General features: G+C 37.8%; 1 protein-coding gene across 1 annotated transcript in view; it reads right to left on the reverse strand.

The window, feature by feature from the left end:
- Positions 1-2,086: 2,086 nt before the first annotated feature.
- Positions 2,087-22,514, reverse strand: part of KIAA0232 (KIAA0232 ortholog) — a 71,692-nt gene continuing 51,264 nt past the window's right edge. The window contains exons 6-9 of the mRNA XM_055714201.1: positions 18,219-21,516; positions 7,838-7,919; positions 5,699-5,796; positions 2,087-4,732 (exon numbers count right to left, since the gene is read on the reverse strand). Coding sequence (XP_055570176.1) covers positions 4,553-4,732; positions 5,699-5,796; positions 7,838-7,919; positions 18,219-21,516 — 3,658 coding nt within the window. The 3' untranslated portion in view covers positions 2,087-4,552. The remainder of the gene's footprint in view (positions 4,733-5,698; positions 5,797-7,837; positions 7,920-18,218; positions 21,517-22,514) is intronic.

A 22,514-nucleotide genomic window follows, 5' to 3' on the forward strand; every position in this document is an offset into this window, starting at 1 on the left:
GCATTTCCATGGCTACAAACAAGAAAAGCACTGAAATGAAAATGAAAACATACTCATCTACACTTTAACAGGCTTGATTGTTTAGATTGATTTTAGAAGAAATTCAAGAATTTGAGACTGCTCAGTTCTGTGATACAAGGAGTTGCTACACTGACTGTGTCTTTTGTTTCCTTGTAGTGAGTAAAACTGATCTACACAGAACTGATGGCCAGTTAAGCCTTCCTCATTAAAAATTTCTACAATCTTTATATGAAAAGCAATTGTAGCAGCATTATATAGCTGTTACCGCTGTTAATAAAAGTGGCCCTGCATTGTACCGAGAGGGTAATAAGAAACTTACTACTGCTATTGCACCTTATGTTTTCAGATTAACTGGGTTCTGCAGTTGCAAATACATTACAGTGAGAGTTACGGTCCTTCCAGGACCTACACGCTGCCCTGCAGGAAGGCTGTCAGGTTGGAGAAGGCAGCGCACGTGGAACTCTCTCATCCTAGTTTCTGTCCTTGGTGCGTTCTTTATAGGTGAAGCTATACACAGTGATGGAGGGCAGGAAACCCAATGTTTTGTTTCTTGGCAGCATGTTGACCCAGTGCCAGCTCTGCAGCTTTGTTCTGCCTTTTAATTCCATTATCATCACATTGGAACACAGAGGTAGCTCATAAAATTTCTAAGCACTTGCATGTTACAATACATTTTAAGAGCAACTTGAACAATGGAAAAGAGATCTTGCTGTATAAAGCTAAAATGTATCAGTTAAGTCTCATTTGTCCCAAATGCCTGGAGTCTTGTTGCTACTAGTTTCACAGGTCATAAAAGAAAATTATGTAAGATGCCATATGTGAAAGGTAGATGAAAGATTCATTGGGGATAATAGTTAAATATGCTGGTCCCGGCAGGAAAAGAATGAGTTACTGTCAGGGAATCCTGGGAAGACTCCCAGAGCTGCAGTACCTGTCCATGTATTTTGAACGGCAGACAGCACTCCCGTGAAGTCATCGTTTGACATGCGTTTAAAGCCTGCCCCACCACTGACAGATGCAATTGCTGCCTAGGACTAGGCAGTGGTTTTTGCACAATAGCAGCGTTGTTTACATTGGAAACTAACTCTTTAGGATATGTGGAGTTAATATTGATTCAGACACAATAACTGAAAGGCCTGGCTGATTAAACAGAATTCTTAACAAGCATCATCTGTAAACACAATGAAAATATACTCCTGCTGCTACATTTAAGAAATAATTAAAAATAATTTATGCCTTTGAAAGTTTTCAGTACCAAGTTTAAAGCCTGCTAGATACTTACAAACAAAAGTATTCAGCCACAGGCCTTACAGAGCAACTATTTTCCATTATTTCCCAAGGGTGTATTTACATACTGTTTTCATTGCACTTCTGATTTAGGGGAGTCAGAATCATTCTGCATGGAATCCCAAGTCACTGTGGCTGTAAACTTACAGCAACATAATGCACGTGTCTCCACCAAGCTGAGTGTGAGCTGTGGAAAATTGAGTCTTTTTTTTTCCTTTTTATAAAAGGATGTCCGGCCATGGAGTTCATAGTGTGTATTTTCTTGTCACAGATGCAGTTTTCCTAAAAGTAGAAGTAAGATACTAACCATTTGATGGCTGAACACAAATTGAAAGCAGAAATAAATATCTGCTATGTTAGATCCCACAGCTAGATAAAAGTTCTTTAACTGTTATGTGAGAGAGGGTCTGGGTTTGCTTGGGTTTTAAATTTATTTTTTTTTTAAAGGGGTCTCATGTTCTCTAAACGTGAAGTTGTCATTACAAATTTATTTTTGGAATGACAGTATGATATAGTCTACAGAAATAATTAAGTGGGGCCTAAGCTTATTTTGTTTGCTTGTCTTCCTTTTTTCTAAAGAACACATGCAGTGTATTTCACTTTCCTCCCTGGTATTGAAAACAAATAAAAAAAATAGACTAAAACACTGTAGCACTGAAAAGGACTTCCAAATTAGATACCTCCTGCTATCTCTCCAGAATGTTTAATGCTTGACTGCCATGTTGTACCTAAGTTTTATATATGTTAGCCAAAGAAAATGAACACACACGCCATCCAATTGTCCTTTTATATTTTTATTCGGTGTTAAGTAACTCCACAAGAAAACAAAATCAGTTACTCTGGTGTACGTGAAATCAGAACAATACAACCACTTGAAGCAAAAAGTAGAAACAAATTTCAGCCCAGGAATGGAAAACTGATACTTCAGTGCTATGGATATGCAATGCGCTTCATACCACAGTGCGGTTCAGCGTATGCCAACCTTTAATGCTTTTGTTGTTGTTGTTGTGTGTGTTTCTATCCATACAGAAAAACTAAAAACCACACTTCAACTCTTACTGAAAGCTTTAGAGCTTTAGCCATTAAACTATGAAAACAAGTAAAGACAATTTGTTATTGCCCAAGCTCAATATAAGATTTCGTTTTCCCCAAAGGTGCTGGAATTATTACATGCCACAATGTAACTATGAGCAACACCTTTGTTATTTTTGAGCCCTTTCTTACCAAAGAAGCAGCTCTAGCCAAAATTAACTGAGCTGAAGTTTGTGTTTGAAATATGTCCATTTGGTCATTTCTTGTTCTCAAATGAAGTTCTATTCCATTCTTCACTGTAGTGATTTGAAGAATTTGTGTGTAAAGTTCTTTTTTACTTTCATGTTACAGTTAACTAGTTCTCAGTGCAGGTGCTAAACAACCTCTCAAGGAAGCTCCAGAAGAAAGTAAAATATACAAAAATCTATCCAAAGTCTGCAAATAAATTAAGAAAAGAAACTGTAAAGTGTCAAAAATTTGCCGTATGAATACAAGCCCTAAAACATAGTCTATGAGGAGGACCGAAAGAAAGTCCCTGGGTAAGGACAAACCAAGCCAATTTGAAGTAAGGATCTCAACAAAAGTGTTGCACAAAGAATGGCACGGTTTTCCAACCATGTATTTCAATTCTTACATTATCAATTGAGTGAAGGCAACAAAACCCAGTTACTCAGAAAACCTTTCTAGCACAGAACATATTTCAAAGGCAGTTCAGCTCTCATTTCAAACGGCCACGGTTCTCATGAGGTTTATTGCCTGTCAAAATTAATGGTTAAGCTTTTCAAGTCAGTATTGGACTTTCTGCACTTCCTGATGTTAAAGACATGCTGCTATTGTATAGACTAGTTAGTTGTTGTTGTTTAAACTGAGTTGGTAAAAACTTAGGATGTTTAGTTTTGCAAATATTGCTCCTCCTGGCTTATACATTTTGCATAATGTGTTAAAAGCACAAGGAGTTGATAGTCTTGTACAGATGCAACTTGACAATGTATTGACTAAGTTAACAAAATAAAATTTAAAAGCAAGTCACATAAAGCAACAATCACTACTGCAATCACACATGTATGTTGTAAGTCATCACCTTCCCTACCCCCACCCACCACACACATAACTTGCCCCACACATTCTCTCAGAAACACAAAATGAACTACGAGATTTACTAAATTACAGCCACAACAGCAGCTAACTGCAGCAGCCACAGGATTTCTTTCAAGTGAAGCACTGACCCTTTGCGTTTAAAACATTGAACACTCTGAGCATTTTAAGATAAGTTTCAGTCATTCAGGCTCAAGTTCAGTACAGGATGCTTTTGCAGGTTACATGAATGCCATCATCTGCAACAAGACAACGTTCTCATTCCTCGCCACAAAATTCACAACAATCCACACATCACCCCAGTGGTTTATTATTTTTGGTGTTACTTTTTAAACTTCTGCCCTGCATTGGCAAGTTGCTAAAAAGGACAAAAAAAAAAAAAAAAAAGAAAGAAAAAAAAAAGGGAAAATAAAAGCCCACATTGCCTCCATACCTACAAAAAATCCTTGGCTTCTCCAGTTAGCAAAAATACAAACCATGGTATCTTCAGTGTTGGTTTGTGGGAGGGGGGAATCATAGGATAGAAAACACAGTTTCTGTAAGTCTCTAAAGCACAACCCTGTTGTTCCTACTTCAAAGTTATGAGATTTACTGAATGAAGACTGGACAAGTCATTCATGCTTTTCTCCTGCATTCAGAAAGGCACTGATAGATTACAGTGTTAAGTATTTATCTCCCAGTTCTTAAAGAACAAAGCCTAATGTGCAGAAAGCTGAAGTCTCTGAATAGCAGAAGTAGTTGTAGACACTGCGATGCTAAGAAGATAGTAATAGTGGTAGGGCTACAGTTACGAATGAAAATAACTGCAATTAAGATGCAAAAAAGCAGTGGTACTACTAAGACAAGCACATGCACATCCATTCTTGATTTGACAACACAATCTAGTCTAGTTCAAATAGCCAAGAATTTAACAGTTTTTTGGGGGGAAAAAGAAAAATCTTCAACAGGACAGCTGTGTCCTCATCTATAAAATAAGCAAGAAGAGAAAGATAAATACACATCTGAATCCATTAACTGAAGAAGAAACTCAAGTTGTTGTTTTAGAGCTACAGACCCTCAAGAAGGATAGTTTTCCATCTCATGTTACTTTTAAATCATCTGTTCTACGCTGCAGTTTTTATAGTTGAGTTCGAGAAAAAAGCTCCTCCTCACACGGATCAGCCCATTCACTTCCACCTTCTGAGGCTGTGTCTTCAGAGCTGGAGCTATCACTGGAGTAGATCTTCTTCCTGAAGCCATTTGGTTTTGCCTCAGCATTTATATCATCTGCACATCTTGCTTCATAAACAGAAGAAACCTAAGGATTTAAACTGACAGTGTTGATGGGGAACAATACAGAACACGCTTGCTTTTTTCTGGGCTGGGAGGTTATATAGGTTTGCAGCTGTTCAAGAGAGATGACACAACTATGGGGCAAGTCCTCCTCTTTCCTGACTTAGTCCACTATGTAGAAAGGACTGCAGAACAGCAGGGAAAAAAGGCAGGGCTTTTATTATTTTTTCCTATTCCTTGATTTTAGGACTTGTAAAAAACAGCAAGAGGATCAAAAGTGAACTCAGCTGGAATGTGTTCCTATCACAGCTCACGTTAGAAGATTACTGTACAAGTTATCTCTAAATTTGGTAGTAAGTATTAAATATCAAGAAAACACAGCACAAATCTGACTAAGCTTCAAGCAAACCCAATATATTTTCAGCTGGATCAATAAAGCTGTAGCAAGCATGTCATGGTGCATGTTCAAGTGCTATCATCACTATAAAGTTTAAATCAGTAAGTGCATGTGTACACACAATTTTTTCCATACAGAAAAAAATCAGGGTTTTTTTTTGCTTGTAAGCAGGACAGAATTCAGCATACATTGTGTTTATGCCTTTAATTACTGGTCCTTTCTGCCTTCATGGTGCACATCAGCCCACTCTATGCTTACTGAAATTAAAAGTTGAGGAAAAGAAGTCTCATGTTTAACACACAGGACAAACAAAAGTGAAGCATTCCCAAAGGAAACTGAGTACGCTTAACTACCAGAAGTACAACCATCTGAAGTACAACACTATGAGGAATTTTCAGAAGAATGCTCAAGACACAGAGGAGATTAAAAAAAAAAAAAAAAGTAAAGAAAAGCTTTTGAAAGAAAAGCTTTCGAAGGTTTTCATAGGAATTTCATTTGAGGCCAGACTGAAAACTGTGATGAAAGGAAAGAAGTAGTAGCACACCCTTACAAAAGAAGCAAAAAACTCCTCCCCCAAACCAATGACAAACTTACCATATTAAAATCTAAAAGATGTTCATCATCATTGGATATTTCCTTTACATCTGCAAATTCTCCTACACCATTCTCTCCCTTGGCATTTGTATAACACTCTGTGTTTGTAAGGTGTTTCAGAGGAAAAAGGAAAAAAACAAAAAACCAGAATTGAGGAATACTATTATTTTACATAGAGAAGTATTCTTGAAATTCACATTCTAGGCCATGTAAACTCTGTGCCTGTGGAGGATTTTACAGCCTGACATCCTTAAAAGAGATAAGCATAATACCTTACAGAAGTTTCATCAATCTTACCTGGATAATCAAATAATAAAAAAAGAAGCTACTTAGTTAATGAAAACATCTAAAATAGTAAGGTACAAAGAGCAAGAATTACTTTTTAATCATAAATGCTTCAGTACTTCGGATACTGTACAGTGTTCCAAATCTTATTTCTATACCCATATAAAATATTCTACAACAGCAGCCTGATCCTGACTGCAGCTCAAAAAAACAAGTTGACATGAATGGCTGTGGTTTTTACTTACCAGAGTAAACTTCCATATATAACAGCATGCATCATATAAATATATATGGAACACATGCATCAATATCCATATATAAAAAATACCCATACATAAAACTGGATACAGCTAAAGATTTGTGAAACGATAAATTAGCTCTGAGGATAAAGCTCTGGTTTTGTTAAACTAAATCTAGAAGAGGAAATCCTGGAACTATTCTGCTTCACAGAAATTCTGCCACTGCATCAAGCAGGTTCTGGACTTCACAGTATTTTATACTGTGTATTCTGTCTTCCTCTGACGAAGTAAGGTGGTGACACACTTGCAGAGTTATGCAGGTTCACCAGCAGATGTCAGCAAAAAGATTACACAATTCACAGAACTTCAGGGATTACTCTCTAAAACAGGTACTCAAGAGCGTGAGTCACTGCATTTGCTATTAGACCAGTAACATCTCTGCAATTGTCACTGTGAAAAAACACTCCACAGCTTTACGAAAGGACACTAAATATCTTTACTTTGTAAATACTGAGGTTTTTTCTAATATGGGAGGTTCTGTGACCGATCCAGGAGGTAAACCTAAGTCCTGTAGGTATCAATCTATTCTCAAACTGTGCAAACACTATTTCTACAGTTGGGAGTGAAGTAAATTAAGATGTTCTTGAAAGTAATCCAAACTGTCCTAAACACCAAAGTAAGGGCATTTAGGCACCAAGAACATCGTTTAGTTGGTTGCACTTCAAGGTGCATGCCAAAATAGTTCACTAATAATTACTGGCCAATTTACTTCCAGATTATTAAGGAACCAGGTCTCTGATCAAAAGTTTTTTGCACTGCACCTCTACCAACAAAAAGCATCAGATAGCCTGTCAATCCGGTGTGCAGAATGTTGTTATTTAGCTTCTTGCCTTTTCTCCAGAAAAGGTAAACTGGTACGCAGGCAAAACCAAGCTGTCTTTAATTCTTGCTTGTCCAGTGAAAACCTGGGCTTGGGCCAGGTGTCAGATGCTATGAAATCTTAGGTGGCAACAGAATGCTGGAAGCACACCTGCTTCCACTTGCAAGCAGCCTGCCTACCAAGACTGGACTCAATCTGTGTGTGGGATAGAAAAATTCCCAGATTGTCACTGAGAAAGGAACGGCCAAGAAGCAAATCCCTTGTCTTCCCATCTTGACAGAAACTGCACACATTCACTGAGTAACTGGCATATTATTTATGCAAACTCCTAAAAGGTAATTATGTTTTCACATTCTTACAGAATTAGCTATGTAGTATTACACAGGTTGAAGCATGTTCAAAAATGTAATAAAGTATTTTCGAAGTCAGACATTAACATTCTATTTACTTAATTCCAGGCTCTGGAATTAGGTAAATTTGCATACATTTTAAGACTATTTTAAAAGCACTTTCATTTAAAAACTACTTAAAGGATGTTAGAGATCTCTTACAAATGTAACTGAAGCATCCCAGTTCTCTCTCGGGTAAGAGAACTCACTGTGGAAGTTTACTGGTTGTTTTTAAATACAGATAGTAGTTCCAATTCACCTGCAGCACTTCCAGTCTGCAACAAAAAGCATTTCATTCCAACGCAGGTGCAACAGCAAGGTAGTTCGAACAGGCATAGCTTCTTACCTTCACACTGTGATGCAGGAAAAAGGGGAGAATAGAGCGCCTTTTCCCACCAGCATTGCTTTTCCTGGCTGCCACTCATTCTCTGCAGATTAGTATTCAATATAGGAAAGCGTTTAGACAATAATCATGCTTCATTATGCCATAAATAATATACTTACATGTAAAGGAGGAAACTGGTATTACAACCAATTTGCTAGGTTTTACAGGTCACACCAATTTCTAATACTAATCGGAAAGGACTGTCAAAACTACAACAGCAAATCCATTATCTGAACTCTCATAGGCAATATGAGCTCTACGCAGGGGCTCATACTTTGCCCACATACAGCTGTATAAATCCAGAGCAAAAAGATTAATTCCAGCACTACACTTTATAACCTAACTACAAAACAAGAGAACATTGAAACAACATTAGTCAACATGACAAACAGTTCAGTGCAAAACAAAACAGAAAACAAGGCAAACAGGCAACAAAATTTTATGTTTGAAGTCATCAACGGGATAACATAAAATTAAACTAGAGAATTAATGTGTCAACATGAGGAAAAACTGCTTATAAGGATTAATAATGTCTTTATGCCAAAAACAATCTCAATCTACTCACTAAAAATGCCTAAATACTCCCTTCCCACCCTATTTTAAAACCTGAGAACATTTAAGGATGGAAAATTAATGAACCTCCTTAAAGTTCCTCCTTAAGCTATTGCAGAACCACACACCTATAGAACCTAGACTTAGAAACACTTATTACTTAATAAAGAGAAGTCCCTCTCAAAGCAAATGAGCAACCCAAGAGTGCTGTATTCAGAAGCATGTGCTAGATTGAACTTTTTATTGTGGAAATTCTGCTATAATGAACATTGAACTTATCCATGCTGGTTTCCTCTCATAACACCAAGGAACAGTCCTTTCGGAACCACCCTCCAAAAGCTCAAACCCCAGCTCCAGAAAAGGGAGTTCTTCAAAAGTTAAACCATAGAAGGAAGGAAAGCTCAAGGGTATTTGAAGCAGGACTTAATTAAAATGTGCATTTACAAATAAATTCAGTCATGGAAGCCTCACTCTGCTGCTGACTATAGATAGAGGCATCTAAACTCCACAGGCACAGTGCTTTATTAACTTCAAAGTTTCTCACGTTGCTGGTGTCACGTCTGCGCACCTGATAAGCTGGATGATCCACAGCAAGTCACAAGCAAAGCCAGCTTGAGTCTGGCAGGGTGTAACAAGCTACAGCAGTCCTGCTACCCAGGCTAAGTCACCGCCAGAGCCTACATATCTGCTTCAGGATGGCTCAGTGGCTGAACTGATGCTGGCTGCAGGCTGCCTCAGCTCCTGTGTCCTTCCACCACTGCCTCAACACCAGAAGACTTGGAGAAAGCCAGAGACACATCTCCTAGCTGAATGCAGAAACAGCTCAGCAGGACTTCAGTGCGAGCTCAGAGCTGGACCTCTTGCCGTACACTGACCCTCATAGAATGACATGTGTTACTTTAAACCAGCATTAAGGTCAGATGTGTAAAGCAAAATGATAAACGTAAAAAGACCCGCTATCCATACTAAAGCCATCTGATCGTTTCATTTGGGAGGAGATGGAGGATACAAGCTGATGTCCATTTATACATTCACTGAAAAAACACCATTTTTTCCTACGGTTGCTTAGATGTTTACTATAAATGCACAGTATGTCATCATAAAAAATTCTGTGAATTAAATACTCCTAATTAATAAATATGAAATGCCATACCAGAACAGTACCACGACTCGACCTTCCTTTGATGGTGTTCTTCCCCCTTTAAAATGGCATTTTCAATTTATGTCTCCTCCCCCCTCACACATACTTACATATACTTCCAGTGTCCTATGAACATTTTTATTAAATTTTCCAGCTGCCTATCTAAATAGCTATTACGCTCAATGGTACTGGTATTAGAAGTTGCAAGTGGAAGTCACTCCTCTTTGGAACTATTCATATTTATTTGAGCTGTACTTAAAAATAAAGGTCAAAGACAATAATGCAAAACCTACTGCAATGCTGTTTCACTCCCAGACTGATGGATTTCCTTTCTTGCTTTACAGCTAGGCATATGGTAACTGAGGCTTCTGTTGGAGCCCCTGGTTGAGGTGATGCAAGATCACTCAAGGACTTCAGCATTCACAAGCATAAACACTGCCGTAATGTTACCGTTATGCAAGATTCTCCTGCCCCAAGTCCTGACTGATTTAAACCACAACTGTCTATGAATTTTAAGTAGTACTTGTGCAGTTACATACAGAAACTAAAACTCCAATTCTGCTTCTGTCCCCTTATTACCTCTCCCATACTGAGAGCTAAGCCAACAGCAGAAAAAAGTATTGTTAATGTTTGCTATTGTTTGCATAAGAGTTTGAAAGACTGAATTAGTTTCAAAACTTCAAGTAGCATTTATGTCTTTCATTGGCATCTAGCTCACATTTGTTCCTTCCAACATCAATTTATGTCTGTCTTCTCAATCTTCCTAAGAACTTCATACAACAGCAGGGCTGTCCACTTGGGCCTTTCATCCAAAATTTCACATGAAAAGAACAACCATTCCTTGCAAACATCAGTAAAAATACTTCCTAAAGGAATAAAAGCAAGTATTAGGTTTTTTCCAACTAAAAAAAAAATCTACTGCTGCTTCAAAGATCAAATTACAGTGCAACAACTCTGTAATCTAGCTGGAGTAAAGTAGCTAACATGAAGGAGAAATTTTGTGAGTGTAGGTGGATAATGACCATATTAAACAGCGTATTTGATCTCCAGCGTAACAACGGAAAAGCAATTCAGTGTTTTAAGGATACAACTGAAAAAAAAGAAAACAAGCAGAGAAGTGAAAGATGTTTCCTGCACCGTGAACGGTATTTCCTACAGCCAATGGGATTTTTCCTCTTCCACTCACACAAATATTTGAAATAAAGCAGCCAAGGAAGACTACTGTTCTACACCGTTTTATTGTATTGCTGCTTTCTTCAGAAGACTGCTATTGACAGCAAAACCAAATTCATTAGCTGATGAAGCCATACTATGAGAACGCAGCAGAATATCATATTATATCGATTTGGGGAAAAGGACAAGCTGCTTTGGTGAATACATTTCAGACTGGGTAGACGGGCCTAGCAGAATGAATGCCCAGGAGGAGCACTTTACTCTTTTGCTTATTTTGCTTGCGTAAAGTGTTCCATACTCACTACAGCAAGGGATGTATCCAACGCCATGGTTTTCAGCTGTGAACAGTAGGCACCCTGAAAACAGCACATTTGAGCGGTACTGTTAAGTTAGCTGACAGAGCTGAAATTCTGCAGTTTCTGTGTGACAAGATACTATGCCAGCTTTTAGGACCATCTTTGACAGAGGCATTTAGGCAGGTGAGGAAACAAGGGCTACCAAAGTTGGGAAAGACCAGGTCTAGAAGTATGAAACCAGAATTCAAGGAGAAAGACCCAGTCATATAATAAAGTGATAAACCTGGTACTGTCACATCTGCAATATGAGGTGTGATTACCTGAATGATAAATGCTGTGATGGAAAAGCCAAGGAACAAAAGGTAAGAGAAATCTGGAAGGGGCAGGAGGGTGGGGTTCCTTCCCCCTCTTCTTATGTATACAAGTGTATTAAAAGGCAAGTTCATATTGATACATTTTTTTTTAAAAAAACACCACCACAAAAAAACTCAAAAACAGGAACCCCAAAGCATATTTTTTAAAATATTTTGTTAAGTATGTTTAAAAAAAAAGAATACCTTTCTCTTCAGATAAAAGCTTGATTGCTCATACAAGTAGTTCATTAGGAATTTATTTTATTCTTTCTTCTTGGCCGAAAATAACAGATAGTTTTATTTTGCAACCTCACATAAATTTCTCTGAGAGCAGTTAGGAATATGCAACACAGTTTCCTCTACCAAGAAAGGTATAAGATGTGCTTAAAAAAAATCTTACTTTATCAACACTCTGCATAGGGGGAAATATTAGTGTGATTATTTTTTTTTCTGTTCCTCAGCTAACAATTTTGTATGAGTTGGACATAATTTTTATTAATTTCCTTGCTTCCATCACAGGTTTTTCCCTACAGTTACAGATAAAAGTCCACAGCAAGTTCATATGGAAGATTAGTCATTTGCTAGTTAGAAATGTTGCATTGGTCAGAACTTTATTCTTCAAGCAAAATTTCTGCAAAACGTATTCTCAGAGCTGGGGTCTACAATTTTAAGGACCATCTGCCTGAGGATCTCAAAAAGAGGGCACTTCCAGTATTTTATGAAAAAAAAATATTTAATTTTCCAGCTACCCATCTAAATAGTTATTATATCTCATCTAAATTGATATGCCTTTCAGAATAGACTATTCGGGCATTAGATACTCAATGCTGGTGTTTTCTAATTAGTATTTCTCCTCTATCAGAATGCATGCTGACAAGGATTGAGGCAGTGACTAGAGTTTTGCAGAATCTGAAGAGAATAATGACTAAAGACTCATAAGTTCTGAGTATTATTTGAAGTGTTACACTTAACAGTTTCATAACCAATCACAGAAAAAAGTCATATTAATCTGTAAGTACAGATTTCCTTGAATCTGCTCTGCAGCCACTATCAGAAAGAATACAGGAAACTCACGAATAATTCAGAAGTCAAAGCAGCAATAAAACCATTGAGACTCCTTCCAAAAGATCCGTTTGTAATTTTAGTTCACCTGCTATCCAGGGAAGATACATCTGGCTCAAGAAGCTAGTCACAAATGAACAAAGGGAGTAGAGTCTAGACTTTATATTCTTAAAACCTACTTGGCAGTCACCTAATTCTCAAATTTCACTGAAAATGTATGTGTAAGGGATGCTGTAAGATCATCTAGTCTACTCTTGCACAAAGCTGTTATCAGCTAAAATACACTATTCCTACACTCTAAATCTCTTCAAGACAGAATTTCTATTGCTTCCCTAAAAATAACTGATCTCCACAGTAAGTAATTTTCTGGTTAGAATTCTTATTCAATTTCCCTTGCTGTGATTTAAGGTCGTTACATTCACTTCCTTTGTGTTTACCAGAGCCTACAGAAAAACACAGCTTTTTCCTTATTTCCTGTAACTATCAACGTGGCTTCTGCAAAACTTCTGGGTTCTTCCTCAAGTTTCTCTTGTTTTGAGATAAAATAACCCCAGTTCCTTCGCTCTGTTTTCAAAAGTAGTGATACTTGTGTTGCTCTCCTCAGGACATGTTTCCTGATGCCTACAAAATCATGCGACCTGAACAAGAGAAGCAGTTAGTTTTCCTTTTGCACTAAGGAACTTAAAGAAAATAAATTACCAGAGCTCACTGAGCACTGTTCAGTTATCGGAGGATTTTTTCCAAGCCTCATTGCTACCCATAATCTATAATGATCATATTAAACTGTGCATTTGATCTCCAGCATAACAACGGAAAAGCAATTCAGTGTTTTAAGAATACAACTGAATAAAAGGGAAGACAAGCTGAGCCCACTACTCCAGCTGAAGACTTTCCAGCTCCAGCAGAAGCAACTACTTCCCCTCTTAGAGAAGGGCATTCCTACTTATGTAACACAATATTGCTATCTTTTGCAGCGTCATTCCTGATTTGTGCTCAGCTTATGATCTGCTTGAAGATGCTTTTCCGTTTCATGTCATTTTCTTGCCTGTCACTCATACCGTGCTTGTGAAGAGGATTATTACGTTCTTTAGAAATTTCTATTTGGCCCTGCTGGATTGCATTTTATTTTTCAGAACGTTTCTCCAATTTAACCACCTTTTTAATCTAATCCTGTCTTCCAGTGTAACTGCAGAGCTTCTCAGTTTGGTAACATCAGTGATTTTCATAAACATGTATTTTATGTCCCAGGCCAGAAAAACTAATCATCTCCCTTCTCCTCTAGTAAGCCACCAACTCTTATTTTGAGAGTGGAATCTTTTTGCCAAACCAATACTTCGAAAGTTTCTCAGTTTCTCGTGCATCCATGATATTTATGGTCTAAAACATTTCTTTAGGGAATTTAAGAGTCATTAATGATACCCCAGGTTCCATTTTCTTCTTTAAAAGGATGGAAATGTGTTTGCCTTTTATATATTTCCTATCTTTTGTGTGTTCTACTTGGCTTTTTTCAAATTAGTTGCTGCTCCTCATGATATTTAGCTGAATATTCCTATGACTATCTGGAACAGTGTAATTCTTCTGTACTACTCCTTTGCTTAATTGCCTTTTCACAAACAATTCAAACAATAAAATAAAAAAATTAAAAAAAGCACTAACCAATACTTTAGACATTATCTTTTTACAGGTTTCCAGGCTTGTTAGTCCTGTCTCTCAGAAATAACCTTCAGTCACTTTTCTGTTTCTAGTTTACTTCTAAGACTTTCAGGTATACCAAATTTTTATTTTATTGGCTTACTTTAAGCCTCATTTTTTTCCTCACAATTTTTATACTGTCATTGTGAACTCTTATCTTTTTAAGGTCCTCTCATACAAGATACTTTCACCCTTCAAAATCTCAGCAAATTAATGTCTTATTAATTATCAACTTAGAGCTCAGATTCTTTGTAGGTGTTTTCACCATATGCCATGATCAGCACTTACCAAGAACTATCCAGACCAATTCTTTCTCAGACAGCCCCAAAATTACTCTTTTACAATTATGTCCTTTGTTTTGTGCTCTTTAAGGTTTTTCCCACTTGATTCTCCTGATTTTAAAGCACAATTCAGATCCCTCTGAATTTTTTGTCCCTCTTATCACTACCTAGGTTTATGGCAGGTTACCTCCTACACTACTGACCTCAGAACCAATGTATGTAAGGCACCCCCCTTCCCTCCCTCTCTCGACAGCCCTTCCTAAAGGGGTTAATACACTTACACCGCATTACTCCAGTCAGGCAAAGTTCCCTACCAAATCCGGTAGGCCAATTAAGGCATGAGATCCATAAACATGTTTCTTGCCAGTAAAATTTCCTCATCCCCAAACACATGTCCTAGGCATGTCCAGACCTTAAAAGTTTGGTACCAATCCCAACAAAACGCGCAAGTCCCTTCATCTATCTTAAGGACGCAATAGTATAAGCACTCTTAGGCCACACCTACTGGATTAGAGCCCATATAAAATTTGGTGCCAAGAGATTCAGCGTTGTTGTATTCAGAAGACCATTAACTGGACCAGACCGCATACTTACCCGTGACTCCACAGCTAAATGTAAGAGCATTTACTTGGAAGAAAAAGGACTGTACTCCAGGGGGTAATTTTTGTGGGTTTTGTTGTTGTGTTTTTGCAGTGTTTTGGTGGGTTTGGGGGTTTTTTGGGGTTTTTATTTTTTTTTTTTGGTGGTGGAGGGTTGTGGGCAGCAAGGAGGGTGGACAGTGGTTGAGGGTGTTTTTTCGGTTTTGGCTGGTTGGTTGGTTGGTTTTGTGGTTAGCCTTTTCTCTTTTAATCTTAAGGCTAGATACGTAATTATCGTACACTTTTGAAGAACTTCTGCAGGAGCTATCAGCAAATTCCTGCTGCAAAATATGCTATAATTTTAAAAGAAGTGCTCTAATATAGCAGGTAAGTGGGAGGAAAGTGAACCAGAACTCCTATAGTCTTATAAATAGGAGTTATTCAAAGGTGGGTGTGTTTGCGCAACACGTATATAATTCAAGTTTATGTGATGCAAAACAGAATGTGTTACTATTACACTGTGGTTTACATTAGTATTTTCACATCCATTATTTATGTAAAAATATTTGACATACCTCAGAACACAACTCAAACTTTATGTTAGGTAACAGTGATTTAAACAGTAACTTTAACTTTTGTCGTAAGACAATAAAAGGAAGAATGGAAGTTTCATTTTTAAAAAAATCTTTACAAATATTGATCTACACTAACAAGTCAATTCCATTAGCCTCTAATCAAGTTAATTTTTTTTTTCCTGTGCACGTACACGTGGAGTGTCCAGGAAGGATGTTTCTCCTAAACTGTTCTAATTCTAAGTATTTTGTATTGATTTTGTTTAATGCTCATGAAAATAATCAGTATCACTCATAAAAAAATGAAATGTTCACACACAGAAGACATACTTGCGCGACACTTGCACCCCTTCCCGCACACGATATAGTCATCTTTACTGATTACTTACTTCATAACCAACATACTAGAATTGTTTTAATGCTTAAAAAAAAAACCTCTTTCACAGATAGACTTTACAATAATACATTCAGATAAATATTCTTGAGCCAAATTATCCTCACAAGCATGCTAATGGCTCTTAGAAAAACAGAGTGTGCGCACATCCTCGTGAGACACACTAGATACAGGAGGGCTAGTTAACCCAGTCTTTCTGAGTTCAGGTGTAATCAGGCTCCTCAAACCCCCTAGAAAGAGCTTGATTGCAAACCAAATTGGAGTCTAGACTGCCAAGATAATGATTTGCCCTTTGTACTTCTCAGTGGCTTATAATTTTTAAGCTATGAAAACACCAACAAAATTATGTGACCTGAGCAAGAGAAGCAGTTAGGTTAAGGAACTTAAAGAAATAAAATACAGTTAGTTAAGGAACGTAAAGAAATAAAATACCAGAGCTCACTGAGCACTGTTCTATACCTAAGGTTTTTTTCCAAGCCTCTTAGCTACCCATAATCTATGAAACCACTGTGAACTCATCTTATACCAGACACTTACTACTTCCTTGAATGAGTAAGTGGTTGAAATGAAGATGAGAATAAACATCCTCATGGAGCACTGTGCATCCAGAAAGGAGATCTTGGAAGAGCTGGAAGGAACTTTAGACTCCCGTTGCCACAAATACCTGGATTATAGCATTTGTTTGTTCATTATGTCCTACTGCACAAAGTTAAGGTTCGGCTTACTCCTGGTAAAAGGTAATTCCAGAATCTGTTCTGACTTACAGTCTAAGTTTGTTAATTAATTTTTTTGGTGACTCTTGTTGCAAGGCCTGGCACAAATACAGACAATTCCCAGACTCCAGAAAATATTTCTGGAGCCACCTAATCTCCGTTAACTTAATGGAGCAGCAGGAACCAAGATGTCTAGAAAGGGTCTGGAGAAGTTACAAATTTGATTCTCTTGTGCAAGCAGCAGACATCAACTTATTGACACTGGGAAAAGAAGATGTAATAGCAATTAAAGAAGGCTGAGAGGAGAAACAAATGGGGAAGAAGGAAAATAAGGAACTCTGATTCTATTCAACAAAAAGGTTGGTTTTAGTTTTAGAAAGTGACAGGTTAGCTTCCCCATACATTAGTGTTTCAAACTTCTAATTGACTATACAATAGCACAATACCAACTGGATGCAACTGTTCAGTTGAAAAAATGAAAAAAATTCCTTCCTGATGTAGATACTACCACTGCTGAGTATGTGGAAGACGAGGCTGAAGAGGGAAAAGAAAATGTAAGATGCAACTTACAACTATCCAAGACAGTATCTCTGGGCTGGCTGCACAACTAAATTATTTTGTTGGTCATGTATTTATTCTCAAGAGCAGAGCGAGCTCACAGCAAGAAAAACTTGGATATTTTTGGCTGCAAAGGATTTTTGCTCTTGATCATTACTTAATCTATGGCTACAATTACCCGACAGAAAAGTCTGAGCTTAACCTGTAGTTACAGCTAAGCCTCCTTGCAGTACTGTGGTAGTGATGGATATTTTGCATCCATGTTTTATTTCTTTCTGTGTCTGTGCTGACAAGAGAATATTTTGATTTCTAGACAATCAAGCTTTTCTACAAACCATTCTTTGCTGAAGTTTACATCCAATAATTCAGCTCCAAATTATTCTGCTTGGAAGTAACTCTATTGAAAAGACCGACTTCAGCTTTTCCTCTTCGAAACAGGTCTGAATCAAAATCAGTAATATCTCATTCCTCAAACTTTATGCACATTTTAACATATTATATGCAAATCAGATAAGCTTAAAAACCTACAGTAAACAGATTTTGAAGTCAAATGAGCATACACATGCATATATTTCTAAAGGTGTGCAAGATGACACCATAATGCCTGAAGATAGTTAATTTTTCACAGACTCACAGAATGGTTAAGGTACAAAGGGAGCTCTGGAGGCCATCATTTTCAACTCCCCCTACTCAAGCTGGGCCACCTATTGCAGGTTGCCCAGGACTGCATCCAGAAGTCTTTTGAGCATCTCCAAGGATGGAGATTCTACACCCTTCCTGGGCAACCTGTGTCAATGCTTGGTCATCCTTAGAGTAACAAAGTTTTTTCTTATGTTCAGATGGAATCTCCAGTGTTTCTAAAAAACTATTTTCTAGAGAGCTATACAATTACAAACATTGAAATTGAACTGTCACATGACAAACTGCTGGTTATCAGCTGCCAGCCGCAAATTCCACAATTTTATATATCCACATACCTCTTCAAGCTCTCCTGAAGGAACAGGATTATCCTCGTACGTGGGGAAATGGCACCCTGCTTTACAACTGCAAAATCTGCTAGTCTCCTCATGCGGCTCCACTATTCTGCAGTTGACTTTAGAGCTCTCCATCACCCTACCATCTACAGATTCTTTCATACTGCATTCTAAACAGGGATCTTGGTTTCCTACTGGCAACATCCCAGCCGACTCTTCTTGGGAATCCAATGATGTCTGTGCACTCTTCTCCATTCCAGACTTCTTTAATCTGGGAAGGAATTTTCCAGATTCAAGCTCTGATTTTCCATAATAATGCCCTTCTTTTTCTGCATCTTCTTCCAGAGGTTTGAGATCTGCTTGTGGATCCTCAAATACATCTACTTGAGAAGGGACAGCAATACCTCCCTCATCTTTTTCTGACTCAAATTCTGACTCACTTCCACCACCTGGAGAAAGTTCAGATGCAGAAATCGGGCGAAAGTGAGTCCTTGGAGAAATCCGTATAGCCCTGTACTGCGTTCGATCAACACCACATATCCTGGGGTGTAAAACCTCACTGTCTGAATCAGAGCACAAAATTGACTTAGGTTTAAAACTAGGGCTGAAAGATGCAATTCCTTCTGGCTCAAACGAACACTCTACATGAAGAACTTGTGAAAATGGATTGTTCAGGTCAAAGGAAGAGAATGAGTATTCAAGCCCTGGTTCTTCCACTTGAAAGTTACCACAAGCTCCCAGTAAGTCTTCATGGAAGATAAAAGAAAAACCCTTATTTAATCCGTTATCTCCACTCTTTGATTGCTCATTCTGTTCAAATGATACAAATGGCCTCCATAATTGCCTATGACCAGGGGCAAAGCTATTACCTGGAGTCATAAAAACATCTGTACCAGCTATTGTCACTACATCAGAAGCTGCACATTGTAATAAGCTCCCTTTTGTGTGACTAGGTGGCACCACTGCCCATTCTCCATCACTGTTAAATGTTTTGAGCTCCCCATACACACCGCCAAGTATAAATGAATTTTCTTTATCCTGGTTAACATCCCAAGGTTTTGACGGTGTAGTATAGTCACCACCATCTACTTTTGATAAATCATTTGACACAAAGGCTCTCTTCTCTAAATTCTCCTTCTGACCTTCCCAAAGGTGATACTCTGATCTCTGCACTGCTTTATTGGGCTCTTGGAGGGTTTCAACTTTTGCTTCTGTATCCAAACAGCAGCAATAGTTATTTACATCAGTTGAAAACAATTCATCTTCTATTCCTTCTATTTCTACCATCGCTGCAGAATTTCCATCTGTCATATTTGTCCAAATATCTTTAATAACCCCTGAGCTGTAGCCATCTCCATGTGGACTGCTTTCACTACACCCTTGTGTAGTTTCATAGTCTTTACTTTCTGCTTTTTGTTCTAGCTGAATACCACAGACAGATTCTAGCTTAGATTTTTTTTTGAAAATCAAAGCAGGCATTTCTCCTAAAGTTCTAGCTTGTTGCTGGCAGGTTTCTTCTGGCAAAAAATCTATAATTTCTTCATCTACATAACTCGAAGACACTCTAGGAACTACATAATTAATATCTTCTGCATTAAATTGTGTGGATTCTTCATACGGAATATTTAAAGTCTCATTGTCTGAACGGGTTTCTTCCGAGTGTGACCATGGACTACAGGTTCTTGTTGAAAGATTGGAACAGTGTTCATTTTCATCAAAGGCACTATTTTTGGTCCATATTAGCAATCTAGACTGTGTTTTCCCAAGAATATTAGCAGTGCTACTAGAATCTGCATTTTCATTTCCCAAGTTGAGTGTTTCAAAAGAAAATGGTAAAACAGAGTTACTGCATTGCACTTCAAACACCGAAAAACAAGAGTTTATACCAGACCCTTCATTAATATCTGAAAAGAGCTCTTGATTGCCAGCAAGCATGTGTGAATTAAGCATTGTGCTGTCTAAGATGGGGGAGAATCTGATCGGAGAATCTCCTCCAAAACTTTCCCCATCTGCATCACCAGAACTAGAAGATGAACAGCACTCCCAAAATTGAGCTAAATTACTAAGGTCTTGCAAGAACCACCCTTCAGCACCAACAGAGCTGGTCGAATCTGTCCATATTGCACTTTCCCCTTGCAACTCCATTCCATCTAACACTATGCAACATTCTGCCTCAAAATCAGTTTTTTCTTTACTCTTTTGTCGAATCATATTTAAAATCCGACTTTCTCCTTGCATCGTATCTGAGGCACCAGGATCCAACATGGATTGATCAATATCCACTTCATAGAAGTGTGTTAGTTCTGACAGATGAACATCATCTAAATACTTGTCGTCCTCTGGTTGAGAACATATTGAGGTCCCAGCGAGGTCAATATCCTCATTTAGAACTGCAGGCATTTCTACAAAGTGACCATCGATGAAAGTACCTGCTGCGAGGTATGTTTTATGAATATTATTGTTGCTAATACAAAGACCATGCACTGATTCAGACAACTCTTCTACAGCCTCTGATGTTACACCACATATATCTTCTCTGTTGCGGTATGTAGTCTCCAGCTTGCTTTTTCTGCTAAGAGGAACAAAATACTCTGTAATCGGCTCAGTATACCACAAGGGTTCTTCTTTATATTCCTTTTCATTTCTGCTGTCTAAATACAAATCTTTTCCATCGCTACCACCAGCTTCTTTTCTTCCAATTTCTTTTAATGGCCTTTTACCTCTTTTGCACAGCTGTTTGATGGACCCGCTGCTACTGCTGCTACTGCTTCCGCTGTGGACTTTTCTATCAGCCTTTTCACCAGATTTCACTGAAAGCCTGCTTTGCCCGTTACGCCCTTTTTTATTTCGAACCTCTCTTGTTTTATGTCTTACTTTAATACATTTCATTGATGCCTTGTATTCACCTTGATTACCACTAGAACTTGAGCCAGCCTCACTGGATCCAGATGACCAGGAGCGAGGACGCATCTTTCCCTCAGACTTATGTCGGACTTGCTTTTTGTACAAAACAGGCTTCTCTTCAACAGTGTTGTTACTAAATTTGTTTTCCTTCTCATTTTTACTTTTCTTCTGCTGGGTTCTTTCCTGTACAGTGGCAGATACTTTATTACTTCTGTCTTTAGTTACTTCACTTTCACTATTGCAGTCTTTTGGAGAAGATGTATCTGTGCTAGTTGGTGGAGCAGTGGATGAAGATGAGGAGCTAGAGTAAGAGCATACTTTGGATTTGTTCCATACAGTCATAATTTCCTGCAGGCAAACTGGCTTTTCAGAAAGAGGAGGAAATGCTTCATAGTACCTGAAAGCAAAACAAAAAGGTTACATTCAGGTCATGGAACTTCAGAGAGGCATTGAGATTAGAAAGCGTTACTAAAAACATATCAAAACACTACCAATCTAATTGCCAAAAAAACCTAATTTGTTCTATATGTGCACATGCCAATCATTGCCCTGTTTATCTGAATGATAACAAAAGGGAGATTAAGATTTCACAGGCGACAGAAATTGTGGATGCCTAAAACAGTGAAGGCCTGACTCCCAATTTATTTGATAATGTAGCAGTTCACTACAGTCACCATATTTGCTTTAGAGTATAAATGAGGAAGTTGTGAGTTTCACTCCGTTCAGTCCTGAATTTCAGTTTTTTAAATTCTCCTTTATGAAATGAGACACTATCTTTTAAGTTCTAACATAGCCTGATCGTGCAGTTATTAAAAAAAAAAGATATTGCAAAAAAAGATTAGTTCTTGAGTAGTTTAAGATGCTTAACATCTTTGTGCAACAGGGACAAGATTAAAATATGGTTTTCTGCAACGTTTAAAGTAGTATATATTTGACAGTAAAGAGATTTATACTGAATCACGTGTACTTCAGTGAAAACATGTTGAAAAACATTCAGAAGGTAATTAAGTTAAATGCACATTAGCACAATCCCTGAGGAAGTATCACTGATTTAGCAACCGTTCTACTAGACTGTTGCTACCAATGCTTATTAAGACATACAGTAGCGGTCACATCTCCAAGAGAAGTCAATGATAAAACTCCCGAGTACTTCAGTAACACTGGACTCAGGTACTTGGCAACTGGTACACCACTTGGGTAATAAAGAGTTTAGAAGTTATAAAAGAGTTTCCTTCCCATTTCTGCAACAGAAAACAAAGAGTTCTGAACCCAGGAAACTGATTCTCTCCCTGCAAGTCTAAAGTGTCAATTAATGCTGTTTTAAAGGCTTTTAATTTGTCTAATTCACTTGGTCTTAAGGAAACTAAAACACAGTATGGTTTGAGTTCTGCATAG

Source organism: Falco cherrug, chromosome 1 (genome assembly GCF_023634085.1).
Source record: "Falco cherrug isolate bFalChe1 chromosome 1, bFalChe1.pri, whole genome shotgun sequence".
Classification (NCBI taxonomy): Eukaryota; Metazoa; Chordata; class Aves; order Falconiformes; family Falconidae; genus Falco; species Falco cherrug.